Source organism: Balaenoptera physalus (assembly GCF_965194825.1).
Source record: "Balaenoptera physalus genome assembly, chromosome: 16".
NCBI classification, from domain to species: Eukaryota; Metazoa; Chordata; class Mammalia; order Artiodactyla; family Balaenopteridae; genus Balaenoptera; species Balaenoptera physalus.
The window spans coordinates 10,403,722-10,430,169 of NC_138898.1; the positions used below are offsets into that span (position 1 = coordinate 10,403,722).

Genomic DNA, 26,448 nt, shown 5'->3' on the forward strand with positions numbered 1-26,448 from the left:
ATCTTAGGGACACCTGGTGTAATGTCACACACACATAGTCCTTGCTGGTCACTCCAGGCAGCCTTTGAGTTGGCCATCTGTGCCAGGCCTGGGCCTGTGAATCTCACTTGGAGAAATTTAGGACTGGTCTGGTCCCGGCTTGGACCTGGTGGAATTTCTTTCCAGGCAGATAGTGACTTCTTGGGCCTGGAAGGGGTGGGCTGGGGAGCCCAGGTTTATCTCGCTGTCACTCAGGCACTTGGCCCTGCACCGTCGTCCTCCGTCTCCCTCTGCAGGCTGGTGTGGGTGGGCTATCAGGTGGGTCCTGTAGTTAGGGCTTGCCGAGTGCACGTGGGACAGTCTGCAGGTCAGTCAGTTCTCACACCAGACTGGGCTGAGGGACTCGAGAGGGAGACAGATGTGGTCGAAATCTTTTGGGGGAAAATTTCAGGACAAAATGTCTAAGACTGATGGCAGCGTGAAGTGGGTCGGGCTGCCTCCTTACGGCACGTGGGCTTATGTCGGGCTTTGGAAACATGTGGATGTATGTACGGGTACCCTTCTTGATTGCGGGGAGGGGGGTGGTGGTGCTGTGCTGTGAGCTGGTCGTGACACGTGGGAGGACATAGAATGATCTGGAAGGTGAATTTATGGAAGGGTGAGGTGCAGACTAGGCTAGAAGATTCAATCAATATCCAGCGAATCTGTTTCAAGTAGCAGGGGCTGTGCTGGTTTTCGAAGGAAAGTTCGCGTGAGGCAGGCCTGGGGTTTTGGACCTCTTCTCAAAGGCCTCGAGGAACTTTTGTGAGATTCTGTGACATGAGGAAAGTAGCTCAGGATGGAGATGTTTCTTCCTGCTCCGCGCTTCCCCCTCCTAACCCACCTGGCATGTCTGACCCGCCTTAAGTTCTCTTTGCTGCATACGCAAGGCTAAGGAAACGCAAATGTCTTAACAGAAATGTTTGGTTAATTCCTCCAATCTCCAAAGAGAAAGATGGCTTCCCAAACAATTAGGTATTTATTTTATCATCTCATTTGTGGTTGCAGGCTGAGCTGAGCTGTGGGTTTGGATCGCTGTTTCTTTCCCGAATCTCAACTGGATGTAGTAAAACAAGTGCTTTTCTTTTTGCTTCTGTTTTATTTTTGAAAGGCAGCAGCTCATTTTGCAGTGCTTGCTTTGTGGCCGAGGCCGTGATGAAGCTTCAGGAGGACCAGGAGGCAAGCCGTGGTTTGTTTAGAATGCTTTCCTGCCTGTGGTTGCTACCTTAGAAGCCGTGTGGTTGCTTGATAGGAGAGGTGCCTCTTAGCTGCATGTAATCGGAAGAAATTCTGCTGAATTGGAGAAAAGGACCGGGCAGAGGAGCTCAGCTCAACTCGGGTCTGAGTTCATACAGTTGGCTAGTCCTTCCTCGCAGGGCAGCTTAGCTTAGAGAAAGTCTGAGTTGTTTCTCCCTAGCTTGTAAGTTGACGTGTAATTATGGAAAAAGCGGAGGATGGAGAAGATGGTAGCGCGTTCTACACAGGTTGGGAGGGACCCCGGTGTTTTCATGAAAGAACCATTAAACTGAATGTACCTTAGACCTGTCTAAACCCTATGATGCAGATGCACACAGGTTTTCTCCTCTGACGCCATCCCACTGAGAGATGTGCCTGTGCTCTCAGGAGGGTGGAAGCTAGTTGTAGAATTTGTCAGGGTGACAGATTGAGTCTGTATTTTCGTATTTTATCTGTTGACACCTTGCACTTTCGTGTTAATTATCCGTGTTGATTAATCAGTGAACCATTTCCAATCCATATCCTAAACCATCACCTAATCCATGAGACTAGCAGGACAATTCACCGATTTATGGCGAGGATTGTAAAAATGTACCATCACTATATAGGTCTTCAGCAGTAGCCTCATAAAAGACCACAACAATGGGGCAGTGATTCTGTGACCAGAGGCCTCTCTGTCTTTGGGCGGGTTTCTAGGTGTCACCTAGGTAACATCATAATTCGAGATGCTGCCTTCTCTCTCGATGTCTACCTTCACGTTACTAACAGCTGATCAATGGAACAGACTTCTTTAAACATGTAGGGAAATAAATAGCATTGTATTCTTGGTTAGTGGAAGAGGATTGGATTGGACTGGTCTGTCTCCTTCCACATCTTCTCTCTCATTCTTCCGTCTTCTCTACGGGTCTGTATTGCAGAGTTAGTAAACATCTGCCCATGAATAAGCCAGCTACATCATCTCCTTCAATCCTCACAGCAGTCTCTCCAGGGAGGTATTCTGATCCCCGTTTTGTGGGGAAACTGAGGCTCAGAGAGAGGTCGTGAGACTTACACGGGTGTATTGACAGAGTGCTTTTGTGTCGAGCCCTTCTGATGCAAAACTGCATTTTAACTCAGCCCCCAGGGCAGCTTGATGATCTTACACATGTGGAAGCCCTGACCTGGGACTAGCACCCACTGAGCTGGGGCCGTTCCTGGAAGGGTCACTCCATCCTTCTCTGCCTCAGTGACTTGACCTGAGAAATGGGCATCATAGCCCCAACCCCCAGAGATGACTGTGAGGATTAAATAAGGCACGTGAACAGCCCCCTACAGAGCGGGGCGGCTCGGGGTGGGGTAAAGGTCTCAGTTGAATTTAAAACAGGCCCTTCCTCTGGCTCCTGGTACCTGCCTCCCACCAGGAAATAATAGACGATTAAAGCGTCTGCTTCATGACTAAACAGGAAGCTGCACCTCAAAAGTCTGCAGACAAACCTATCAGTCTGATGCTTTATAAACTCTCTGAACTCTTGACAAGGGGGCAGGCGTGGGCTTCCCGGGGAGCGGCCCCTACTATTAAAAGCCTGGTGCCTGGGCTTCCTCCTCGATTCAAAGGTGCTGCTCCAAGGGTGTGACCTTGGACACGTACATGGCACCTGGTCCCCAAAAGTGCTAGTTGAATGCTTACAGAGGGATAAAGTGCAAACATCTTGGCCATTTTAGCACCTTGGAACTATTTTTTCCAGTGCAGTGAGGTGATTGATTGATAGAGGCTGTTTGTTTCTGGATGTTATTTTGAGGGTAAATCCAGAAGCATTTGCATATGGAGGGGATGTGGGCTGTGACCAAGATTGACCTGAACAACCGGAAGAGGGGAGTGTGCGTTTCCTATGATGGGACGAGTGGAGGGCGGGGCAGGGCGGCGATGATTGTGACGATCAGGAGATTGGTTTTGACCGTGTTAAATTTGAGATGCCCAGCTGGTAGTTTGATATCTAAGTCTGAAGTTCAGGGGTGAGGTCCAGGCTGAAAACATTAATTATTCGGCCACTGTCAGGATAGAGGCTTTTTTTTTTTTTAAGGCCCTGAGGGAGTGGTCAGACAATCCTCTGCTCTTGGGTTTGGAACCAGCCAGTGTGTAGTAGAGACAGGCAAGTGTGATGAGGGAGCTGCCTTCGGGCCACGGGCACCTGGATTTGCCAGTGGGCCTTTTTGCTTCAAGAGATGGCCTGAAATGCATGGTCCAAACTGTGTTCAGAGCCACTACTAAGGAGGTGATTATTTTGTCCTGGGCGGCAGCAGCCCGTGACTAACCCCATCCAGTCCCAATCAAACCAACCCTATTGGAGCCCAACAGGTGGGAGTCTAGGCCTGCAAGTGAAGAACTGCAGAAAAGATCTCATTATTGAGTGTTCTCTGCCTTGAAGATGAGAGTTCAGAGAGCTTATGCCTTTTGAGAGACTATCGTAGTTTACCTAAGGATGCAAGTATAGTGACATCTAGCAAAAGGTGGGATTACTCCCTGCAAGAAATTAATCCCAGAAAATATTTCTACATCAAGCACTCAAAACGGACTCTGGCCTTCTAATTTGGCCATTGAAAAGGGATTGAGAAAACAAGTGTTTTGAATGCTGTAGGCATTATACAGCTATAGCACAGGGTTATTTAAAATTGAAGAGAAAATGTGATATAATTGAATGCCTGTAAAATATATAGCTCCTGTCTCCTTTTCTAAGCGCCTTCAGTGCTCTGACTGGGCAGGGGCTATAAAAATAGTAACTTGCTAACCAGAGAAAAACAGGAAGAAAGTGTACAGTCTTATGAATTTGCATGCTCACTGAGGTTGTATCACTCATAAGAAGGAAGCAGGGGTCAAATGAGGGAGAATTACATTTGAGTAGCTCCATCATGAAATTCTGATTTCCTGATCTGCTCTGCCACAGATGCCAGTGTTATTTTATCTCCTTAGTTGGCCATGATTTGAAACTGCATGACATGCCAGCAACTGAGCCATTTTGTCTTGCTTTAAAAAAAAAAAAAAAAACCCAAACCACCATAATCTTGCTGATGAACTTTGATTTCAGAGATCCCTATTTCTTTGTACAAAGGCCCTCATCTCAGTGATTATTACCCTGGTTTGAGGTTAATTCTGGCACAAATGTTAAGACGATATAGAATTGGGGCTTAAACTACAGCCAGAGGGTTGAGTTCTAGCCTGGGTTCTCAGTGGCCCTGGGTGAGGAGCTACTCATTAAATGGACGATATTAGCATGAGTTGGAAGCATAAGAGGTCGAAGGTGATTTTTTTTTTCTTCTCAAAAATGGTTTTGCAAATCTTTTTCAGAGCTGATAGACACACACCTTAGCTGGATACAAAACATATTATGAAACAGAATGACTGTGATCTTTGATCCAAGAAATCAAAGTTAAAGGTAATTGATATCTTCTGCCTTTCCTTTTGTTTTCCAGCTGTGTGTTTCCTTAACTTGAATTTTTTTTTTTTTTTTTGAGTAAAAGAAAACTTTACAACCTGAAGGCCCTCTCTGATTTTCCAACATTTCCTACTCTTAAGGGCTAGACCCCACCACTCTGTAAGGGGGAACCTCCAGGGGACATACCTGAGATTCTCGGAGGCTGGAGGTCGGGGTGGGGAGTAGGGGTGGCAGTGAGGCTCTGGGGATCTGCATGCTCTCCCAGTGGCCCCATCACCCTCTTCCAGGGAGAAGGAAGGCAGCAGCGCCAGGTGCCAGCCTGTGGCAGCTCTGCTTCTGCCCTGAGCCAGCTCCCTTTTGGTTTTGTACACTTTGCTTGGTGTTTCCAGTTAAGGAAGGCTCTCCGTCAACGGCAGGGCAGTCTGCTTTGGGGAAGGAGAGAGGGGGCGGGTGGATCAGGAACCTCTGGAAGTGCCCTGTGCTTAGGTAATTTCCAGTCTTGGTCTCATCAACTCAAAGCTCCACACACACCCCACCCCCCAGGGGCCTTCTTGTGCACTTTGGAAGGGGTTAACCATCCCCCTCGCCCCGCGCTTTCTGGATGTGAAACCAGGCTCTGGACCTGGGCTAGAGCTGGGTGTGGTTTTCCCACTGAGCTCAGTGGAGCCCCTCGCCTTAGCTGTAGATACCCTCCATCGACTTTGGGTTCTGGGCCTGCGCAGAAGAGCCTGGGACCCAACGCAGACCTGACTGTGCAGGGAGCGGGAGGCTCTGGGGGTAGAGAGCCCACGTGGGACGGTGAGGACGTCGCTTTACCTTTCTGTGCCTCAGCTGTTCAGATGCCGCTGCTGTTATTTCATTCTCTGCACAATGACTGGAATCAGGTAGCACGTGGAGTGCCCAGCATCAGTATTGCTGGCTTACATGCCTCCTGATGTCCCGCTGGGCCTTGGCTTTCGGATTGTCTGTCTGTTGTTGAAAGTGGCTTTGCTACATCACAGCCAGACCCAGAGTCCTCTGCAGCATCACAATGATGGCTCACTCTGAAAACCCAGTTAGAACAACCATCAGCTTTCACGTCCATCAGCACACACAGCGGAGGGAGCTGACATCCCAAACCTGGTTTCCCAGAGGGTGGGGGCCTGCTGAGAAGTACCGAAACTTCCCCACAGCAGCATGAACCTTAGCAGGGGGAGGGTTTCCCTGGCACATTCTCCACCAGTGACTCTCAGACACCATCAACAGGCAAAAGGCAACAGGAACATTCGGTGAAACTTGGCTGGATACCCACCATGAGCCAGAGTCCCTCCCGAGAACTTTGCATCCGGGGAATCAGGATGACAAGACAGGATGACAAAAATGCAGCTGAAATATCAGCGCTGAGACTCGGCCACTTAGTCAAAGGGCCTTTTTAATGAGCTTCTTCCCTCCCTGATGTTAGGACTTGGCAACGCTCTGACCTTGCAGGGGCCTGGGAACTCTGGCAAGCTGGCTCTGATCTGCCTGGCCTCAGAGGGGATTTACCATCATGTAACGCTTCAGACCCCACCCACAGCTTTGGGCGACAGGCCTATCAAGGCGTTTTTGTCCTTTTCACTGAGCCGCTAAAGTCTGGCCCTTCTAGAAAGCTCTTCTTCAGTTCCCAAGTGCCCCCAGAGCATGTGGGGATGGCTGGGAGGGGAGAAAAGCCTGGGGAGTTGCTTAGCAAGTGAAAGCATTGTGATACCCAAGTCAGAGGGGAAGCCAAAGCCAATGGCCACCTTTCCTTCTTAGCTCCTTTCCACGTGCTTGTGGGGAAGAGAGGCCTGGTGCTCAGGGCACAAGAGTTTCAGCCCTGGAGTTCACTCTTGGCCTTCAGAGTAGCTTTCCCTGAAAGCACTTAGGACAGAAGGTAGAAGCATCCAGAGAGCACTTCACGTGCTTTCTGGTTCAGCCACGCTAGTGTCTAGACACCTCTTGCCCCGGCACAGGTCCCAGGCCTGACCGGAGCAAGGCAGCGCAGGAGAAGGGCGGCGGGTGGGACTTGCGCCTGTGTTAACTCTCAGATTCTTTCTTTTGGCCCCCAGAACACTGCCTCCCTGGTTCAGGAGCGACTCTCTGGCTGACCCCAGGCTCTCGAGGGCCCTCACACAGTCTAACCAGACTTCAGAAAACAAGCTTGAGGTTTGGGAGAGAAATAAGATGGGGCCCATCCTCTCCTTCCTGTTGCTTCTTTCTCAGGGGATTAAGTTCCAAAGTCAGCAGTTATAGAAAGCCTAGAATAGTCAAAATGCCCTGGAAAGTCTTAAATTGCACCTCAAGTCTATCTGTGTGGGTTTCTGTGTGTAATCCTGAGTGGCCATTCTTCTGCAAACTGAACTTGGGGAACCTCCGAGCTCGGCTAAAAGAAAGAAGTCAGCACGCAGGTGTCCGGGCCCGCAAGTGAACCAGAAAATTCCTGGGGCAGAGTAGGAGGCTAGCAGAAATCAGTTTTAAGAAATTTACCACTAATCAACCCAGAGTTGTTGGATGAACAATAATAGTAAGAGGCATTGGCTTTCCCCAGATTGCCATCCCCGAAAAGCAGGGGAAGAAAACACACTTTGCTTTCTTTTTCTTCTTTGCCATTGGCGTATATACTAGAGACTGGCAAACCATATCTCAGGCCAAATGCGGCCCCTGGCCTGTTTTGTTAAAGTTTTATTGGCACACAGCCATGCCCATTTGCTCACATATTGTCTGTGGCTGCTTTCAATGTTTAAAAAAAAAAAGCGGAGTTGAGTAAGGGGCTAATACAGCTCACAAAGCTGAAAATATTTTTATCTGGCCCTTTATAGAAAAAGTTTGTTGACCCCCCTGGTATATTCTCTCTTTATGTCTGTAGCCATTTTTATTAGAATTGTTATTGATTGGTAACACCTCTTTATACATGACTGACCTTTGTCATGTATACTAAATATACCTCAGATTTCTTTTTTGGAGTTTTAAAGAAAAATGTATAGTTTTTATATACTTACATGCGTCTGTCTTTTCTTTCTTTCTGGTTTCAGCCTTAGGTGTCAGGCTTAGAAATCACCCTGAGGCTGTAGCCATGTTCAACATCTGTTTTCATCACGGTGTCTCTCTGTAAGGGTAACAAAAGGTCGGGGGTGCTTGTGGCAGACTGAACACCACTGGCCTCAATTCTGTTCCGAGAAAGTGATGCTCCCTGACCACCTTAACCACTCAGCACACAGCCTTCTCTGCTCATTAACTTCGCAGAGGCTGCTCTGGCCTTTTCCTGACACACAAAAGACGCTGAGGATTCTGGGGCCCCAGAAGAAAGGTGACAGCTAGCGAACCTCATAGCACAATCTCTTTACCTATATGGTGGAGCCATATAAGGTACAGGTTAATAAAATGGGGCTATGGGTTCAAATCCTGATCCCTCCCCTTCACCTGCTTTGCCAAGTGACTGCCTGTCTCTCTTTCTCCATCTATAAAACGAGGATGACTGTATTACTAGGTTTGTTGTGAGAAGTAACTCAGTGCTTGGTTCAGCGCCTGGCACATTGTTAGCCCTGAAAAAATGTGAATGGCTTATATTCTTTTGTGGAGAAAAAGCTCCAGGCAAACAACAGACTAAAAACCCGTTTGTCAATTGGATAACAGAAAAATCAGCTTCCCTAAACTAAGTGACCTAGGCTGATGGTGTGGGGTCCTCGTGGTGGGCTAAGATGCATGCATTAGGCACCTGCTGTATGCATGCTGCTATGCATGGTACAGTGGGCATACAAGCGACTCAAATAACATGGCACAGGCGGGGCAAGCAAAGCATTTTGAGAACTCAGTGTTTGCTTCTGGAGGGAGTCAGGACCCCATGTAGGAATGTGAGAAGGCTTCCGGGAAAAGGTGATACTCAGGAAAGGGGGCAGGAGGGAAGGCAGGATTTGGACAGAGAGGAACCGTTTGGAGAACTGCCCATGGCCCGATTTGGGAAGAAGTGGGAGAAGAGGTACAGAAATTGGCATAGGATAGATGCTCAAAACATTTATCGGATGAATGAAATACTGATGGCAGTGACCTAGAAGGGCGGGTTTCAACACTCAGACCTGAGAGTCAGACCTGGGGCCAAATCCCAGAGCAGACAGTGTGACCTGAGGCTACTTAGTCCCTTGCTAAGCTTCTGCTTACTCAGTAATACATGTTATTGAGCGCTTCCTATGTACCAAGGCAGTCTTCAAGAGCCAGGGATACGGTGGGGGAACAAGAAAACTAACGCACTAGAACAGTGAACTGCCAGGAATCAGTATATGAAGGAGATAAGGAGACCAAGCAGAACTGGGGGGCGGCGGGGGGCACTGCGGACTGTCCCCAGAGCCTGGGACCGACGAGACTGTTTGAGCAGAGCCTCGAATGAAGTGAGGAAGAAAAGCATTAGAAGCGGCGAGGGGACCAGCAAGGGCAGAGGCTTGGAGGCATGAGTGCGGCCTGGGGAGCACGTAGAACGGAAGCCAGTGTGGTTGGCTGCAGGGGAGGGGAGGGGAGAGGGGGAGGGCAGTAGGAGGCGAGGTCACAGCGGGAACCAGATCACGGGCAAGACAAGCCCAGAGCAGGGTTTCTGGATAAAGGAGACCTTAAGCACGTAGTGGGCCAGAGCGAGGAAGTGAGACTGAAGGTGTGACAGAGAGGAGGTGACAGGGCTGAGCGGGCAGACGACCTTTCCTTACCAGGGAGAGGTTCCACGGTGACATCGGGAAGTTGATTCAAAGAAAGGGCAGCACGATGCCCCCTTTTCCCTTCCACCCAAAGACGCGAGGCTGCAGAGGCGGGACCTCTCGAGTCGGGGTGAAGTGATCGGGCAGAGACCCTTCCGGGGAACTTGGAGCCCACGTTTGCAGACCCATGTGGCTGCACTGCCGTGGCCGCCACCCAGCTGGCGCTTCTGCCCTAGAGCTTTCTCCTCATCCACAGCCAGGGGCACGCGCTCTGAGGCTTCAGAAAGAAAAGGTTCCTCTCCCCCAGAGAGGTTGCAGCGGGCGCGAGTGGGCCTCGCTTTGGGGCCCGACTGGGCAGCCGGCCGCCTCCCTACCCCGACCGCGAGGGGCTCCGATGCAGAGCGTTCCCCGAGTTTTCTAGATTCGACTGTGGCTTTCAGAAAGCCAGGGTGGTTTCCATCCAAAGGGAGGGGGAAGCTAGACCGTCTCCCACCTCCCAGCCCCTAACCTGGCCCCGAGCTCTGAGAAGGGAAACGACCCTTTGGCGAGGGCGGTGGTGCCAGCGGCTCTGCCCAGCAGTTATTTTTAGAAAGCCGAGGCCATGGAACGTTTCCATTGAGGATCGACTCCTCTCGTTTCCTAGGTTGAGAAAACAGGAAACCGTTCAGAATCCGGGCTTTGAAAAGCTTCGCGTGAAGCCGCACCGACCCCACCTCCCCCCGCCCCATGCTTTCACTCCTGCCCGGCTGTCCTCACTGAGGCCCCCCGGCCGCCCAGCCCTGCACACTCCCCAGAGGCCGGGGCTGCAGAGGCGAGGGGTCCTGCTTCCTCCAGCTCCGGTTCGGGGCCCCTGGGAGGCAGCTGGTATCTGCTACACAGTCAGGGCCCAGTGAGAGCTGGTTAGCCGAACACACGAATTCATCCCCGGAGTTCCCATCAGTGGATCCACTCCCACACTTTGCAGCCGGCTGTTACTCTGATACATACATTCTCATCCATTAACATCCAGAGATACAGTGTCGTGTGCTCGTACATATATACATATGCACATACCTCTCTCTGAACCAACATCTGCTCTACGCCGCAGACTGATAATTTTCTCACTGTGTCATCTCATCTAAGCTCCTCAACAACTGTAGAAGGAAGGTCATATTTTTATACACAGTTTACAGATGGGGAAACTGAGGCACAGAGCAGTTACATCACTAGGGCGAGGTTCAGCAAGCAAAGAAGCAGCAGAGGTGGGATTCCAGCCCCGGCCCCCTGGCTCTGGAACCTGAACTCTCGAGCTCCCCTTGCACCTGCTTTCAGCACACATCTGAAGAGCAGTGAGCGACGCCTGATGGGTTTTCTGCCACAAAACAGAGCCCACTGGTGTAAAGCACTGGGTTTAGAGTCCAACACAAAGCGTGGGGTATCACTACCCATCACACAACTGACAGCTGCACAACACTGGTCACCTGGCCTCCTGCTAGGAGCTTGTATATACGTCAATACCCAGCATCCTGACAACAGCCCCAAAAGGTACACGCGATGATGATTCTCACTCTACAAATGAGAAAACCGAGGCACAGAGGGGTAAAGTCACACGGTCCGTGTAGTGAGGGAGCCGGGAGTCAACCTAGCTTATCCAGCTCCAGAGCAGTGTGTTTCTGTTCTCTTCTTCTTCTGGGAGTTGCAGACTCATCCAAGCAGGGGTTTTGCAGGGAAAAGCACCCTGGACCTAGGAGAGCTCGGGGTGGAGGGACCCTGAGCACATCCACAGTTAACCCTCACTGCTCCTCTTCCATCTCCGTAACTTTAGGATAAGGCTGAGATGAGAAAACAGAGGCGGCGGCTGCGGGAAGAATTTAGTGCCAGCACCAGGAGAGGGGAGATTCATCTGCCTTTTATGGGACCCCAGGGGGGTCTGCCTCCTTTTCTGCTCCCGGGCCCAGTCCAAACAATCCAGCTGTGAAACCGAAAGTGCACACACACACACTTTAGGGCAGGTGCACACCCCTGCCTGGTGTCTGGGCTGCCTTTGAAGGCAACTTTTCCCCAAGAACATCGAAGGAAGCCTTTTTGCAAGAGCCACTGTTCTAAGACCTTACTGCCTTGATCCTAGGACCTGGTGCCTCAGATAAGTGGCCAGAATGGGAGAGCAGAGCGAGCTCCTTGATACCACTGGCCGGCACTGCATTCTTGGTTCCCTGCTAAATTCCATGCAGCTTTCTGGGGCAGGGGGTAATGGAACACTCCAGAGCCCCTTGAGGACACTGGGTACTTGAGAAGACTCAGAGTGTGATCCTTCACCAGTGAGGAGGGGTGGGGGGGGCGGAATTCCTGGCTGTGCTGAAAGGGATGAAGATCATGTTCACATGGATGGCTAGGCTTTGTGGTGGTCCCACCCACTCTCTTTTCAAAGGCCCCTCTTGAGAGTCGTAAGTTTTGTGGGTCAAGGAACTGTGTTTTAGTCATGGAGTGGGTATTTTCTGGATGTTGTAATAGACAGAGTTTGGTATACGGTAGAGCACCTCAAGTGCATTCAATAACAAGAAGGAGAAAGTGTTCCTTAAATCATGCCCTGTGGCCCAGCTCCATTTCTGCCACAGCAATTTTTAAAAGTTACCATTTGGGCAATTTTCACTAACAAACCCATATCACAAAATAGCATCATGGGGGGTGCGGAGGAGTCATGATGTGGGAAGGCATTTCCTATGTTAAAGATTGTCAAATGTATTACTGCAAAGAACAAAAACATGTTTTAAAAAACAGCCCGGTTGTATTCGGTTCTAGAAAGCTAACCTGATCCCTGTTTTGGGTGCCCTCTCACTCGCCCTTACTCTCTCTCTCTTTTCTTTCATAGTTAATGAAATTATCAGGAAGGAGTTTTCAGGACCTCCTGCCCGAAATCAGACGTAGAAGAAGCCATTAGCAAGACACCATCCACATTGCTAACCCCGGAGCCTCCCACCGTCCTCCCCGGTATCCACCCCACCCGGAGGCTGAGCACGGGACCATGTACCGGCCGAAAGCTAACCCTCCACTCCGGAGCTCGCCTCCTCTCTCTGTGCATTCTGAGTCTTGTTCTAAATCCCAAAGAGCATCTCGGTTGACTTTCAGGTGTCCCATCCAAATCTTAAGTGCCTGCTGACCCCAAATACATCCTGAACCAGACCACCCGCTGGAATGCGCCTGAGAGCTGAGAGCCTGCAGCCGGGGACTCGGGGGACGGAAGATGGGGATGCAGTTAAACCCCAGCCCTTAGCCTTCACTTTTTTGGGTCACAGATACAGCTCTTGTACCTTTTGAAGGAAAGGAGTTCTCCAACAGAGCCACCAAAGGAACGTGACCCAGCTTACAGGCTGAAGACAAACAAAGAAGCCGGCCCATCTTCCCTAGGGATTGCCCATCCACACCAGGGATGGGCCACAGCTCAAGCTTGATTTTTAAATGTTCTGCTTCTGAATCAAGAACAGTCTGGCTCATACAAGATCACCTGTTAAAACTTCTTGGCATTATGACATGTACACTTTTTTTTCTTCTCCACTTTCAAAAAGCTGGCCAGAGGCTGGGGGGGGGGCCCTCTTGGCTAGCTGCCCTTCCCCCCGGCAGCACGCGGTCACGGGCTAGAGGAGGTCACCCAGGCTGCCAGGTGAGCATGCATCCGCTGCAGCCGGACAAGCTTCGCAGCTTTTTGATGTTCCCGCTTTCTTTCCTCTAACAGCCCAAGTGCTTTTCCAGAAAGTACAGTAGTTAAGAAGAATCTCAAGCATGTGCATTGAATTTTGAGAAGGAACGGCAGAAGGGCTAAAGCAGCCAAAAAAAAAAAAAAAAGAAAAAAGTGCAGGTATTTTTGTTAAGTAAAACGGTTGCAAAGTATGGCAGCTGGTAGGCCTAAGTGCTTTGGTGGGTGGGCGCCCCCATGATAGAGGAAAAAGGCTGAATTCCCTCTCTGGCCTAGACTCAAAGTGGGATACTCAAGCTCACAATTTGGCCCCAAAGTTCATTGGTTGTTTTTAACTGAACTCATTGAAACCCGCCCCCCGCCCCAGTCCCCAAGACGCCTCTGCATTAGCTGCTTCATCCAGCACAAATGTGATCTGAATAGAAGCAGATCCTCTCCCACCCAGCCCTTCGTTTGAATGCGCTCCGCTCAGACCACTCGTATGGAGTGTGCAACTTAGCCCTGAGTGTTTTTCTCTCCTCTGAGTGCACCCACGGTCTGCCAAAGTCTTCCTCCTTTGGGGCAATTTTTGCAAACAAATTAAACCTTCCAAGTTCTTGGCAGGTGAGCTTTTAATCACACAGATGTGTTTGTTTACATTCATTGCAGACACCCCAGGACAAACTGGGGATTCCTTTTGGGCCATTTAATTGCTTCCCTGTAATCAAACACAGAGTGTAAATATTCCTGGCACTCTTCAAAAGGCTGTACTCAGACCTTCCGCCTAGCAGAGTTGATTGAAAAATCACTCTACAAAGAGAATGGTGGCAGTTAAGGGCCCACTGTGGGTTTTCTAAGTCCTGGCTTTGTCATCAGAACCTTTCTGAGAGCTGGGCCAGGAACTGCAGACCTGTGACCCTGGCCTGGTGTGTTTGGGGCTCCAGAGAGAGGACAGAATGCAGCACATGTCTGTACCCTTTTGGTCAGGACCTAGCATTTCTTCCCTCCCACCCCCCCAAGGACAGGGGACTTTTCCACCCACCCCAAGCAGAGTTTAGCAAAATTCTTTTCAACAAACAGAATGCCAATAAGAAGTTGACCGCCATCGCAAAGCTTCTGGGATGCAAAATTCTTTCTCATTAATAAAGAGTTCCTTATCCAAGCAGCTTTACCTAAAGAACTTTCTCTCCAGCAATATTGACTTCATGGGGGAAGGGTTCAAGCGTTTGGTGAGCGATTTGTTCTCACTTGACCTGGCTGGGAGCCATTTTTTGCACATGAGGGAATTTGGCCTTTCCTCAGTTATCTGAATGTTTTACCCAAGTGCCTTCCTGCTATTGTAGCAGTCGCTCAGCTGCATTGTGCATGGGGTGAAAAAGGACTAATGCGTTTTCCATCACTATTCTAACCATGTTAGTGCAAAGGGCCTCCTAGTAGTTCAAATTCCTGTATGTATAGATGTATGTGTGTGTGTGTATAAGACACTCACAAACTCTTTTTCTAAGACATCCTAGCTGGGTATTATAGGAAGCACTTTCATAAACAACTATACCAAATAGCAAAGGAAAGAAACAAAAGCATTAGTTTTGAGACATAAACAGGCAAGAGAATGTGTAGTAAGACTCGACAGCAGTCAAGAAAGTTTTGTCAGTTACAGATGCCAGGAGGAAGTTTTGCCAAGAGTAAACTGCTCATGAAATATTTTCAGTACGGGAAGAGGCAATAGGTCCTCGAAGAGAAAGAAAAAGGATGTCTAAACTGTCAAGATGGGTGTGTTGCACGTGTGTTAGAAGGATCTGTTCGGTGGAGGTTTGTACTTGCTACAACCAAGGCAATGTAAATATATAGCACTTCCAACAGCAGTCTGCCCTGTTGCTGAATGTAGTATATTTCCAAAGTTTGAGTCTTCCTGTATTGTACAAAAATACTGCTGCTTGATAATATATAATAGCAACCCAAATTAATGAGTATGGTATTAAATTTTATTTTCTTATCTGTATTTTTATGCTTTTTATCTGTCCTCAAGATATCGCATCCTTGTTGGAATTAGAAAATATTTATAAGTGGTCAGAAATCTTTTTCAAGTGTCTCTTTTTACATATACATTGAGGATTTTTTTCCCCTAAGGATGTATTCTTGAAGATTTGTTAATCATTCCAGGAAAAAAAAAACCCCAAAACAAAAGCCCACCTCAGAGGCTGTTAGTCACCTGTCTGCTAGAAGAAACCATCTCCAGAGAAAGGAGGGGGAACGGCTCCGTGGAAGAAGGAAGCACCTATTTGTTGCTTGAGGATGCTGCTGACTTCAGCTCTGAGCCTCCGTCTTGTCACTAAGAACTGGAAAGTGTTTAGATCCCTCCAATTAGGGACCTAGTAGGTGATTTTGATGTGACAAAACTGCCTGTGTTGTAAAATGGGGAGTCTAAAAAAGACGCAGGAGTAATGGGGAGTTCCTAGAACAGAAGTGCAGGCTAATGTTTACAGAGCTAACTGAATCCTGGTAGATAAACCCCCGTACACATTACCCAAAGGACATCCAGAGTTTTCCAGCAAAGACACAGACTAGACGAATCAAGTCGATTCCTTCTAAGAACTGGGAAGCACTGATGTAGCCTTTCTTGTTTACATCCAGTGGCCAAGCCGTCCCTCTCAGGAAGCCAGCCTTGGCCAGTGCGGGAGCTGTCATGTGTAGACAGATCGGAAGCTGATGTGTTCTCATTTCTCACTCTGGACTAAAGGGGAGGCTTGAGTTTATTTTCACGTCAAACCCTTTCCAAGACCTTCTTATTTGTTCAGAATTGAAAGAATGTCGGGTCTGGTTAACAACTTTGTTTGCTTTACGTTTACAAGTGGCACAGGGGTTGTGACATTCTTGACGAGTCGGGGTAAACCTTCCTGAACTCACTTTTGGAGGGCCAGGCCCTTAGCAGCTACCCAACATATCTTAACCTTGGGTCTCCCAAGCTTGGGTCTCGGGCATTAAAGCTCATGGAGCCAAACCAGCCAATGCAAGTGGTTTTCCTGCATTCCAACTAAATGCTTAAGAAAAAGAAGCATCACATGAAACTGATCACAAACATCAATTTCTCTCAGCTTTCATGAGTGCCTTGAGTTATAGCCAACATCACTGTCTTAACTCAGTTTGTTTAGAAACAAACTTTCCTGGTGATTGTTGAGCTAGCGGTGGCTCCGTAAGCCAGCCCTTCTGAAAGTGAACTGGCGTGTTGGGTGCTGGCAGAAAGGTTTAACACCCTGCCTTTATGCAGCTGTTGGCCAATTAGAATAAACTCCACCTGCCTAGTTCAGGCTTTGGATGCAAATGATGCTGTTCTATTAGCAGGTGCTTTCAGCACTCTGATTGGCCCGAACGGATGGATGCTGTGGTTGGGACAAGCTTAGCATCCTGACACACCTTGTCAAAGAACCTCACTCACCCCTGTTGCCTCTACAGCCCTCAGAGGGGAGAAAATGTTGAGAATGCCCTCGCTAATTCTCCAACAAATAGAAGTCTCTCCCACAGGGTGGTACTGGAAGGCTTAGGTTTTGAAAATCTTGACTGTTAAAAGGAGTTTGAATACATCACATTCCTATGCAAAACATTTTTAACCTTCAGTTTAATGTAGTTTATTTTTGCTATATGTAAAGTATTTTTATACGGCTTGTATCATGATAGTTTAGCAATAAAACAGTTGAAAGCAATGGCTACTTTGGGCTTATCTTTTCTTCTCTAGAGATGCTGTTCAAATACCCCTTTAAGTTTTTAGTTCGTACATCAAGGACCATTTTTTGTGTGCACATCCACGTGTGGGTTTACCGCTCCTCTCAGCCCTATGAGGTCGGCACTATCCATTTTACATCTAACCTCTGATATTTGCATCTTACATCAGAAGCCCAAGGTGACAGAGTCATGAGCTCAACCTGGATTTGTCTGATTCTCTCTCTGCTCCCTCCACTGCAGCTCTGCTATAATCTGTGTCTCTAGACCTCTTTAGAAGTAGCATCCAGGTAAACAGATTTATAATGTCCACCTTGGGTCTGCTTGCAGAGGGTCACAGAGCATTTACAGGGAACTGGGCTGAGCAAAACAGTCACTTGCAGAGCAAAACCAGTCACTTGCAGAGCAAAACCAGTCACTTGCAGAGCAAAACAGTCACTTGCAGAGCAAAACAGTCTTCTGCTTGAATATCTTACAAAATTCCAATGTTCCCTCCAAATTATCTTTTACCATCAAACCCACAAACAGAATTAGATATTATAAATACTAGAATTTTCCAGCTGGCTTCCTCCTTATAACAGCTTTTTCTCCTTATAGCTAAAGCATCTACGAGGTTTGGAAAAAATTTCTATTTAAAGTCTTAACGTAATACGGTTCAAATGTCATCCCACTCTTCAGCGCTACCCTTAAACCCTAGGGAAGCAAGGTCTCAGCCCCAGGCCCTGTACTTCAGGGACCACTTCACCCCACCATAACTCTACACTTAGGATACCTTCTTGGGGATTTCCCAAGCCCCCTTCCAGTGCCTGGAACCAGTACCACGTGGGGTAGGGTGTCACAAGCATATTAGGGTCCTGCATGAGTTCTGGCTTGAGATGCCCCTGGTCCCCCTCAGATGGGGCCAGCTCATTCCCATTTATTTCCTTTGGGGCACAAGGTCAACAGGACACAAGATGCCCCAAAGAGCTCCAGGACCTGCACCTATAGGGTCCCAGCCAGTTGCCAGAAGAGCTTCCTCGTGAGCAGATTGCTCCTAATGGCCAGCACAGGCTTTTTATTTTTTGTGGGATCGGGTGAGATCGGGCCACCAGAATGGTGCTGAAACATTGATTTGAGGATGGCTCAAATCGCTTATAAAGACAGGAGCCCCACAAAAAATATTTCCCCAGGCCCGCCTGCCCACCCACCCACCCTAGGGGCAACTGTGCCCCTCAAGATTTTTCGCTGTAGCTGTATACAACCAGTTCTCTTTAAATTCACTCACTTTCTGAAAACCGTATGTTGCTTTTCCCAAATAGAACCCAGAATCATCTTAAGCAGAAAACAAAATACAAATACAAAACTATACAGATAAAACTCTATAGTCATTTAAAAAATAAGTCTGTGTCCTACATTTGTGTGAGCTACACTTGGTACATACCACACAATTCAGCCTGGGCCTCAGTTTCCCCAGATGTAAAATGAAGATAATAGTCCCCACCTCACAGTCAGTACGTGCTTAATAAATGTTAGCCATCAATACAACCTCCCATCATTTAACTAATAGATTTAAGATTCACCCAAGGCTGGACCTCATTTTCCCAATATCTGGAAGGAAGCATTCAGAGCTTTGACAATAGGTCTTGAATTTTTCTAACTAGATAAGTAACTAACTAATTAACTAGCTACCTAATTAGTTAACTAGATAGTTAAAGCCCCAAACTCGAGCTTATCCAGTTTTCAAATCCTGAATTGAAAAGGAAACACACCCTGGGGCATCCAGCCTCTCCTTCTTGGGGAGACTTTGCAATTCTGTCAATGTCCCTTGCTACCTGCAGCAGCATGGCGTACTTTTGTACCAAGGAGCAGATATATAACACTGGCTTAGTAACAAGTGGGAAATTAAGAAATTACAAGACTTCCAGGAGCAAACAAAACGCTGACTCCTACACAGGCTTTTCAGGTTCATAAATGGAAGGGAAACCGGTTTCTTGGCAAGAGCAGGTTGAATATGAAATAATCCCGTGAAGGAGGCATAGACCACAGGGACTATTAAGAAATGAAAGCCAAGTCATTTCTTTTGTTTGAGGAGCTCTGGGAGCTGTGATAAGCTGCACCCAGCTTTCTCCAAAAAGGGCTTCCACTCTTAAACTGTCTCGGCCTTCACCCTCCCAGTAAAATTCAGAAGTCCAGCTTGGTAAATGGCCCAATGTGGAGTTATCACCAAAGAGATGGAAACCCCTGCCCAATCCCAGGATTTCCAGGAATTCTTGGTTTACTAGAAATTTTAAACTCAAATTCTGCACTGAACTCCAGACACAAAGCACTATGACAGGACTTCCCTGGTGGCACAGTGGTTGGGAATCTGCCTGCCAATGCAGGAGACACGGGTTCGAGCCCTGGTCCGGGAGGATCCCATGTGCTGCAGAGCAACTAAGCCCATGCTCTGCAGCAAGGGGAGCCACTGCAATGAGAAGCCTGCCCGCAACTAGAGAAAAGAAAGCCCACGTGCAGCAAGGAAGACCCAACGCAGCCAAAAATAAATAAATAAATGTATATTAAAAAGTAAGAAAAGCACTCTGACAATTGGATCTTAGCTTTTTTTTTTTTTTTTTTTTTTAAGCGGGGAGGGAGCAGCTCAGGGCTTTCTATGAGCTACTGATGGGGCTTCCCAAGAAAGACCCCCAGATCACATGGCTGCTGATCAAGAGCCCTCTGTAATTAATACCATCAGGACAGCTCTTGAGGAAAAGCATTCACAGGACGATCTTGGCACCAGATTTTAAGTACACCTTCTCATGCACACTCCAGACTCATGCACCTGCCTGTGTGACGTCTCCACTCTGATAACCAGGAGGCATCTCTAGCTCAACATGCCCCCGATCTTCCTAATTCCCAGTCTCCCCTTCCCACCCACAACCCTCTAGTACACCCTGTCCTACCCATCGGTTTACGGCAACACCATCTAAGCAGCTGCACAGTCAAAAACCCGGGAGCGACCCTGGCTCCCTCACTGTCCCCGGGCCCCACACGTCAGCAACGTTTGGTGGATCCATCTCTGAAATCACACCTTTTTGCTTCACGCCCATTGGACCACCTTTATCTTCTGTCTGGACGACAGAGCGGCCCCTTGACTGCCCTGGTTCACGCCTACCCTCACTGGCCGCACAGTGGGCAGAACATAACACACCCGCTCTTAAAGCGTTCCAATAACCTCCCTTTGCATTTACTTTTTTTTTTTTTTCCAAATTTATCAAAGTATGATCGACAAAGTGTGTATATTTAAGATATACAATGTAGTATCTTGATATATGTTAAAAATTATGAAATGGTTACCAAAATTAAGCTCTTTAATGCATACATCACCTCACACAGTTACCTTTTCTTGGTGGTCAGGACATTTGAGATCTACACTCTTAGCAAGTTTCAAGTATACACTTTTATTAACTCTAGTCACCATGACGTACATTCAGCTTCCAAAACTTATTGATCTCAGAAGTTAAAGTTTGCCCCCTTTGACAGAATCTCCCTGATTTCACAACCCCCATCCACGGTAACCACTAGTTTACTCTGTTACAGTAAGTCCCCTACATACGAATGAGTTCCATTCTGAGAGCGCATTCGTTAAGTCCAATTTGTTCGAAAGTCCAACAAAGTTAGCCTAGGTACCCAACTAACACAATCGGCTATATTGTACTGTATTGTAATAGGTTTATAATACTTTTCACACAAATAATACATAAAAAAAAACAAAAAATAAAACATTTTTAATCTTACAGTACAGCACCTTGAAAAGTACAGTAGTACAATACAACAGCTGATACTTCCTAGCAGTACCGGCTACATCGCTGCTGCTTTCACGTTTGCTTCCGGACATCCTGGGCTTATAACAGCTTTTTCTCCTTATAGCTAAAGGACATCCGGACATCCTGGGCTTGAAATAGATATACTGTACTACTGTACTGTATACAATAAAGTACACAAAAGCACAACTACCTGTAGAGGATGCACGCACGTGAAAATGTACGCCAGACACGTGAACTAACTTAATGTGACTGGACATGTGAACGCATGTTCACATCTTTGAAAGTTCGCAACTTGAAGGTTCATATGTAGGGGACTTACTGGACTATGAGTTCAACTTTTTTCAATTCCACATTTAAGTGGGATCATACGGTATTTGTCTCTCTCTGTCTGGTGTATTTCACTTAGCATAATGCCCTCCAGTTTCATCCGTGTTGTCTCAAACAGCGGGATGTCCTTCTTATGGCTGAATAATATTCCATTTTGTGTGTGTGTGTGTGTACATATATATATGCCACATCTTCTTTATTCATTCACCCATTGACAGGTACTTAGGTTGCTTCCATATCTTGACTATTGTGAATAATGCTGCAATGAATGTGGGAGTACAGATCTCTTTGAGATCCTGTTTTCAATTCCTTTGGATATATACCCAAAAGTGGGATAGCTGGACCATGTGGTAGTTTATCTTTAATTTTTTGAGGAACCTCCATACTGTTTTCCATAGTGGCTGTACCAATTTACATTCCCATCAACAGTGTATAACAGTTCCCCAATACTTACTTTGACTTTTTGATAATGGCAATCCTAACAGCTGTGAGGTGATATCCCATTGTGGTTTTCATTTGCATTTCCCTGATGATGCTGAGCATTTTTTCATATACCTGTTGGCCATTTGTATGTCTTCTTTAGAAAATTCAGGTCCTTTGCCCATTTTAATTAGACTGGTTTTGTTTGTTTGTTTTTTGCTATTGGGTTGTATGAGTTCCTTATATATTTTGAATATTAAACCCTTACGGAATATATGACTTGCAAATATTTTCTCCCATTCTGTAGGTTGCCTTTTCATTTTATTGATGGTTTCCTCTGCTGTGTATAAGCTTCTTAATTTGATGTAGTCCCACTTATTGATTTTTGCTTTTTTTTTTTTTTTGGCTTGTGCATTTGGTACCAAATTCAGGAAATCATTACCAAGACTAGCGTCAAAAAGGTTTTCCCCCATGTTTTCTTCTAGGAGTCTCATGGTTTCGGGTCTTACGTTCAAGTCTTTAAGACATTTTGGGTTGGTTTTTGTGTATGGTGTGAGATAAGGGTCCATTTTATTCTTTTGCATGTACCTATCCAGTTTTCCCAACACTACGATTTATTGAAGAGACTACTTTTTCCCCATTGTGTACTCTTAGTGAATTTGAAGATTAGTTGACTATATATGCATGGGTTTATTCTGGGCTCTCTATTCTGTTCCATTAATCTGTGTGTCTCTTTTTATGCCAATACCATACCATTTTATTACTATAGCTTTGTAATGTAATTTGAAATCAAAGTGTGATGCCTCCAGCTTTGTTCTTCTTGCTCAAGATGGCTTTGGCTATGTGGGGTTTTTTGTAGTTAAATACAAATTTTAGGGGAAAAAAATCCGGTTTCTCTGAAAAATGTCATTGGAATTTTGATAGGGTTTACATTGAATCTGTAGATCACTTTATGTAGTATAGACATTTAAACAATATTAATTCTTCAAATCCTTGAGCATGGGATATCCTTCTATTTATTTGTGTCTTCAGTTTCTCTTATCAATGTTTTATAATTTTCAGCGTATAGATCTTTACACTCCTTGGTTAAATTTATTCCTAAGTATCTTTTTTTTTTTTTTTTTTTTTTTTTTAATGCTACTGTAAATGAGATCATTTTGATTTTTGGATGGTTGATTTTTAGTATATAGAAACACAACTGATTTTGTTAATTTTGTATCCTACGACTTTACTGAATTCATTACCCTAACAGATTTGTTGGTAGTCTTCAGAGCTTTCTAAATAGATCATTTCATATGCAAAGCAGGCAATTTTACTTCTTCCTTTCTGAATTAGATGCCATTTCTTTTTCTTGCCTAATTATTCTGGCTAGGAACTCTAGTACTGTGTTGAAGAGAAGTGGTGAGAGTGAAATCCTTGGCTTGTTCCTAACTTAAGAGGAAAACCTTTTAATTGTTGAGTATGATGTTAGCTGTAGGCTTGACACATGTGGCCTTTAACATGTTGAGGTACATTCTTTATATACTTAAGTTGAGTTTTTAATCATGAAAGGATCTCAAATTTTGTCAAATGCTTTTTGTGTATCTATTGAGATAATTATATAAAATTTTTACCTTTCATCTTGTTAAAGTGGTATATCACATTTATTGATTTGCGTATGTTGAAACATCCTTGCATCCCGGGGATAAATCCCACTTGACCATGGTGTATAATCCTTTTAATGTGCTATAGAATTTGGTTTGCTAGTATTTTGTTGAGGATTTTTGCATCTATGTTCATCAGGAACATTGGCCTGCAGTCTCCTTGTAGTGTCCTTGTCTGGCTTTTGTATCAGGGTAATGCTGACCTCATAAAATGAGTTCATAAATATTCCCTGTTCCACAATTTTTTTGGAAGAGCTTGAGAAGGATTGGCATTAATTCTTCTTTAAATGTTTGGTAGAGTTCACCAGTGAAGCCATCTGGTCCTAGGCTTTTCTTTGTTGGGAGATTTTTGATTACTGATTCAATCTCCTTACTAGTAATCAGTCTTTTCAGATCTTCTCTTCCTTCACAATTGTTTTAGCAGGTTGTAAGTTTCTAGGAATTTCTTCTAGGTTATCCAATATGTTGGTGTATAACTGTTCACAGTAGTCCTTTATATTTCTATAGAATCATCCTCTATTTTCAGATGATATAATATACAAAACTCTAAAGATTCCACCAAAAAGCTATTAGAACTAACAGATTCAGTAAAGTTGTAGGATACAAAAATCAATAAACAAAAATCAGTTGCATTTCTATATACTAACAAACTCTCTGAAAGAGAAATTAATCCCATTTATAATAAAGAGGAATAGATTTAACTAAGAAGGTGAAAGATCTGTATACTGAAAACTGTAAGTTATTGATGAAAGAAACTGAAGATGACACAAATATATGGAAAGATATCCTGTGTCCATTCCACTCAAAGCAATCTGCAGATTCAATGCAAACCCTATCAAGAGTTCCAATGGTATTTTTCCACAGTGATAGAATAAACAATCCTAAAATTTATATAGAACCACAAAAGACCCCAGATAACCAAAGCAATCTTGAGCAAGAAGAACAAAGCCAGAGGCCTCACACTTCCTGATTTTAAATTACATTACAAAGCCATAGTAATAAAAAAAAATATCGTACTGGCATAAAAACAGACACAGATCAATGGAACAGGATAGAGTGATGCTCAACATCACTAATCATCAGGGAAATGCAAATCAAAATCACAATGGGATATCACTTCATACCTGTTAGGATGGCCATTATCAAAAAGTCAAAGATATTAGGTATTGGTCAGGATGTGTAGAAAAGGGAACACTTATACACTGTTGGTGGGAATGTAAATTGGTAAAATCACTATGGAAAACAGTATGAAGGTTTCTTAAAAAAATTAAAGATTGGATTGGAAGAGTTAATATTGTTAAAATACTACCCAAAGAAATCTACAGATTTAATGTGATTCCTATCAAATTATCCATGACATTTTTCACAGAACAAGAACAAATAATCCTAAAATTTATATGGAGCCATAGAAGACCCAGAATTGCCAAAGCAATCCTGAGGAAAGAGAACAAAGCAGGAGGCATAACCCTCCCAGACTTCAGACAACTCTACAAAGCTACAGCAATCAAAATGGCACGGTACTGGCACAAAAACAGACATATGGATCAATGGAACAGAATAGAGAGCCCAGAAATAAACCCACACACCTACGGTAAATTAATCTTCAACAAAGGAGGCAAGAATATACAATGGGAAAAAGAGTCTCTCTAGCAAGGGGTGTTGGGAAAGTTGGACAGCTGCATGTAAATCAATGAACTTAGAACACACCCTCATACCATACACAAAAATAAACTCAAAATGGCTTAAAGACTTAAACATAAGACATGACACCATAAAACTCCTAGAAGAGAACATAGGCAAAACGTTCTCTGACATAAATCATACCAATGTTTTCTTAGATCAGTCTCCCAAGGCAACAGAAATAAAAGCAAAAATAAACAAATGGGACCTAATCAAACTTACAAGCTTTTGCACAGCAAAGGAAACCACAAACAAAATGAAAAAACAACCTACAGAATGGAAGGAAATATCTGCAAATGATGTGACTGACAAGGGATTAATCTCCAAAATATACAAACAGTTCATACAACTCAACAACAACAAAAAACAAACCCAACTGAAAAATGGGCAGAAATAGACATTTTTCCAAAGAAACCATACAGATGACCAATAGGCAGATGAAAAAATGCTCAACAGCACTAATTATCAGAGAAATGCAAATCAAAACTACAATGAGGTACCATCTCACCCTGGTCAGAATGGCTATCATCAAAAAAATCTACATAAATACTGGAGAGGATGTGGAGAAAAGGGAACCCTCCTACACTGTTGGTGGGAATGTAAGTTGGTACAATCACTATGGAAAACAGTATGGAGGTTCCTCAAGAAACTAAAAATAGAGTTGCCATATGATGCAGCAATCCTATTCCTAGGCATATATCCAGAAAAACTATAATTCAAAAAGATACATGCACCCCTATGTTCATAGCGGCATTATTTGCAATTGCCAAGACACGGAAACAACCTAAATGTCCACCAACAGATGAATAAAGAAGATGTGGTACATATAAACAATGGAGTATTACTGAGTCATAAAAAAGAACGAAATAATGCCATCTGCAGCAACATGGATGCACTTAGAGATTATCATACTAAGTCAGAAAGAGAAAGACAAATACCATATGGTATCACTTATATGTGGAATCTAAAATATGACACAAATGAACTTATCTACAAAACAGAAGCAGACTCACAAACACAGAGAACAGACTTGTGGTTGCCAAGAGGGAGGGAGGGTGCCAGAGGGATGGAGTGGGAGTTTGGGGTTAGCAGATGCAAACTATTATATACAGAATGGATAAACAACAAGGTCCTACTGTATAGCACAGGGAACTATATTCACTATCCTGTGATAAACCATAATGGAAAAGAATATGAAAAAGAATGTGTGTGTGTATGTATGTGTATATATATATATATATATATATATATATATATATATATATATATAAAACGGAATCACTTTGCTGTACAGCAGAAATTAACACAACATTGTAAATCAACTGTACTTCAATAAAAAAAATTAAATATAGAAACTACCATATGATCCAGTCATCCCACTTTTGGGTATATATCCAAAGTAAATAAAAACAGGATCCCAAAGATAGATCTGCACTCCCATGTTCCCTACTGTGGCATTATTCACAATAGCCAGATAGGGAAACAATCTAAGTATCTGTCAATGGATAAAGAAGATGTGGTAGGTATATGTATAAACACACACACACACACACGTGTATGTATACAAACATATATGTATATATACATATACACACAATGAAGTATCATTCAGCCATGAGAAAGAAAGATATCCTGCTGTTTGTGACGACAACAGATGAAACTAAAGGACATTATGTTAAGTGAAATACACCAGACACAGAGACACAAATACTGCATGGTCTCACTTATATGTGGAATCTAGGAAAGAACATAAAGTCAAACTCATAGAAACAGAAAAAAGTGGTTTCTGGGGCCTGGACAAAATATGGAGAGGTTGGTAAAAGGGTACAAAGTTTCAGCTGTAAGATAAATAAGTTCTGAGGATCTGATGTAGAACATGGTGACTGTAAT

General features: G+C 45.1%; 1 protein-coding gene and 1 long non-coding RNA gene across 6 annotated transcripts in view; one reads left to right on the plus strand and one right to left on the minus strand.

The window, feature by feature from the left end:
- Positions 1-16,687, plus strand: part of NFATC2 (nuclear factor of activated T cells 2) — a 158,357-nt gene extending 141,670 nt beyond the window's left edge. For 3 of the 5 annotated variants that reach the window (XM_082428378.1, XM_082428380.1, XM_082428376.1), the window contains exon 10: positions 12,189-16,687. In XM_082428378.1, the coding sequence (XP_082284504.1) occupies positions 12,189-12,244 (56 nt within the window). In that variant the 3' untranslated portion in view covers positions 12,245-16,687. Of the gene's footprint in view, positions 1-4,576; positions 4,665-12,188 lie in introns of all 5 variants that reach the window. The other 2 variants (XM_082428379.1, XM_082428377.1) reach the window with 1 other exon arrangement.
- The window catches only part of LOC309644581, an 88,630-nt gene that overhangs the window by 2,642 nt on the left and 59,540 nt on the right, over positions 1-26,448 (minus strand). The window contains exons 5-7 of the long non-coding RNA XR_014254508.1: positions 7,661-7,767; positions 5,481-5,707; positions 4,851-5,086 (exon numbers count right to left, since the gene is read on the minus strand). This is a non-coding gene — a long non-coding RNA (uncharacterized lncRNA). The remainder of the gene's footprint in view (positions 1-4,850; positions 5,087-5,480; positions 5,708-7,660; positions 7,768-26,448) is intronic.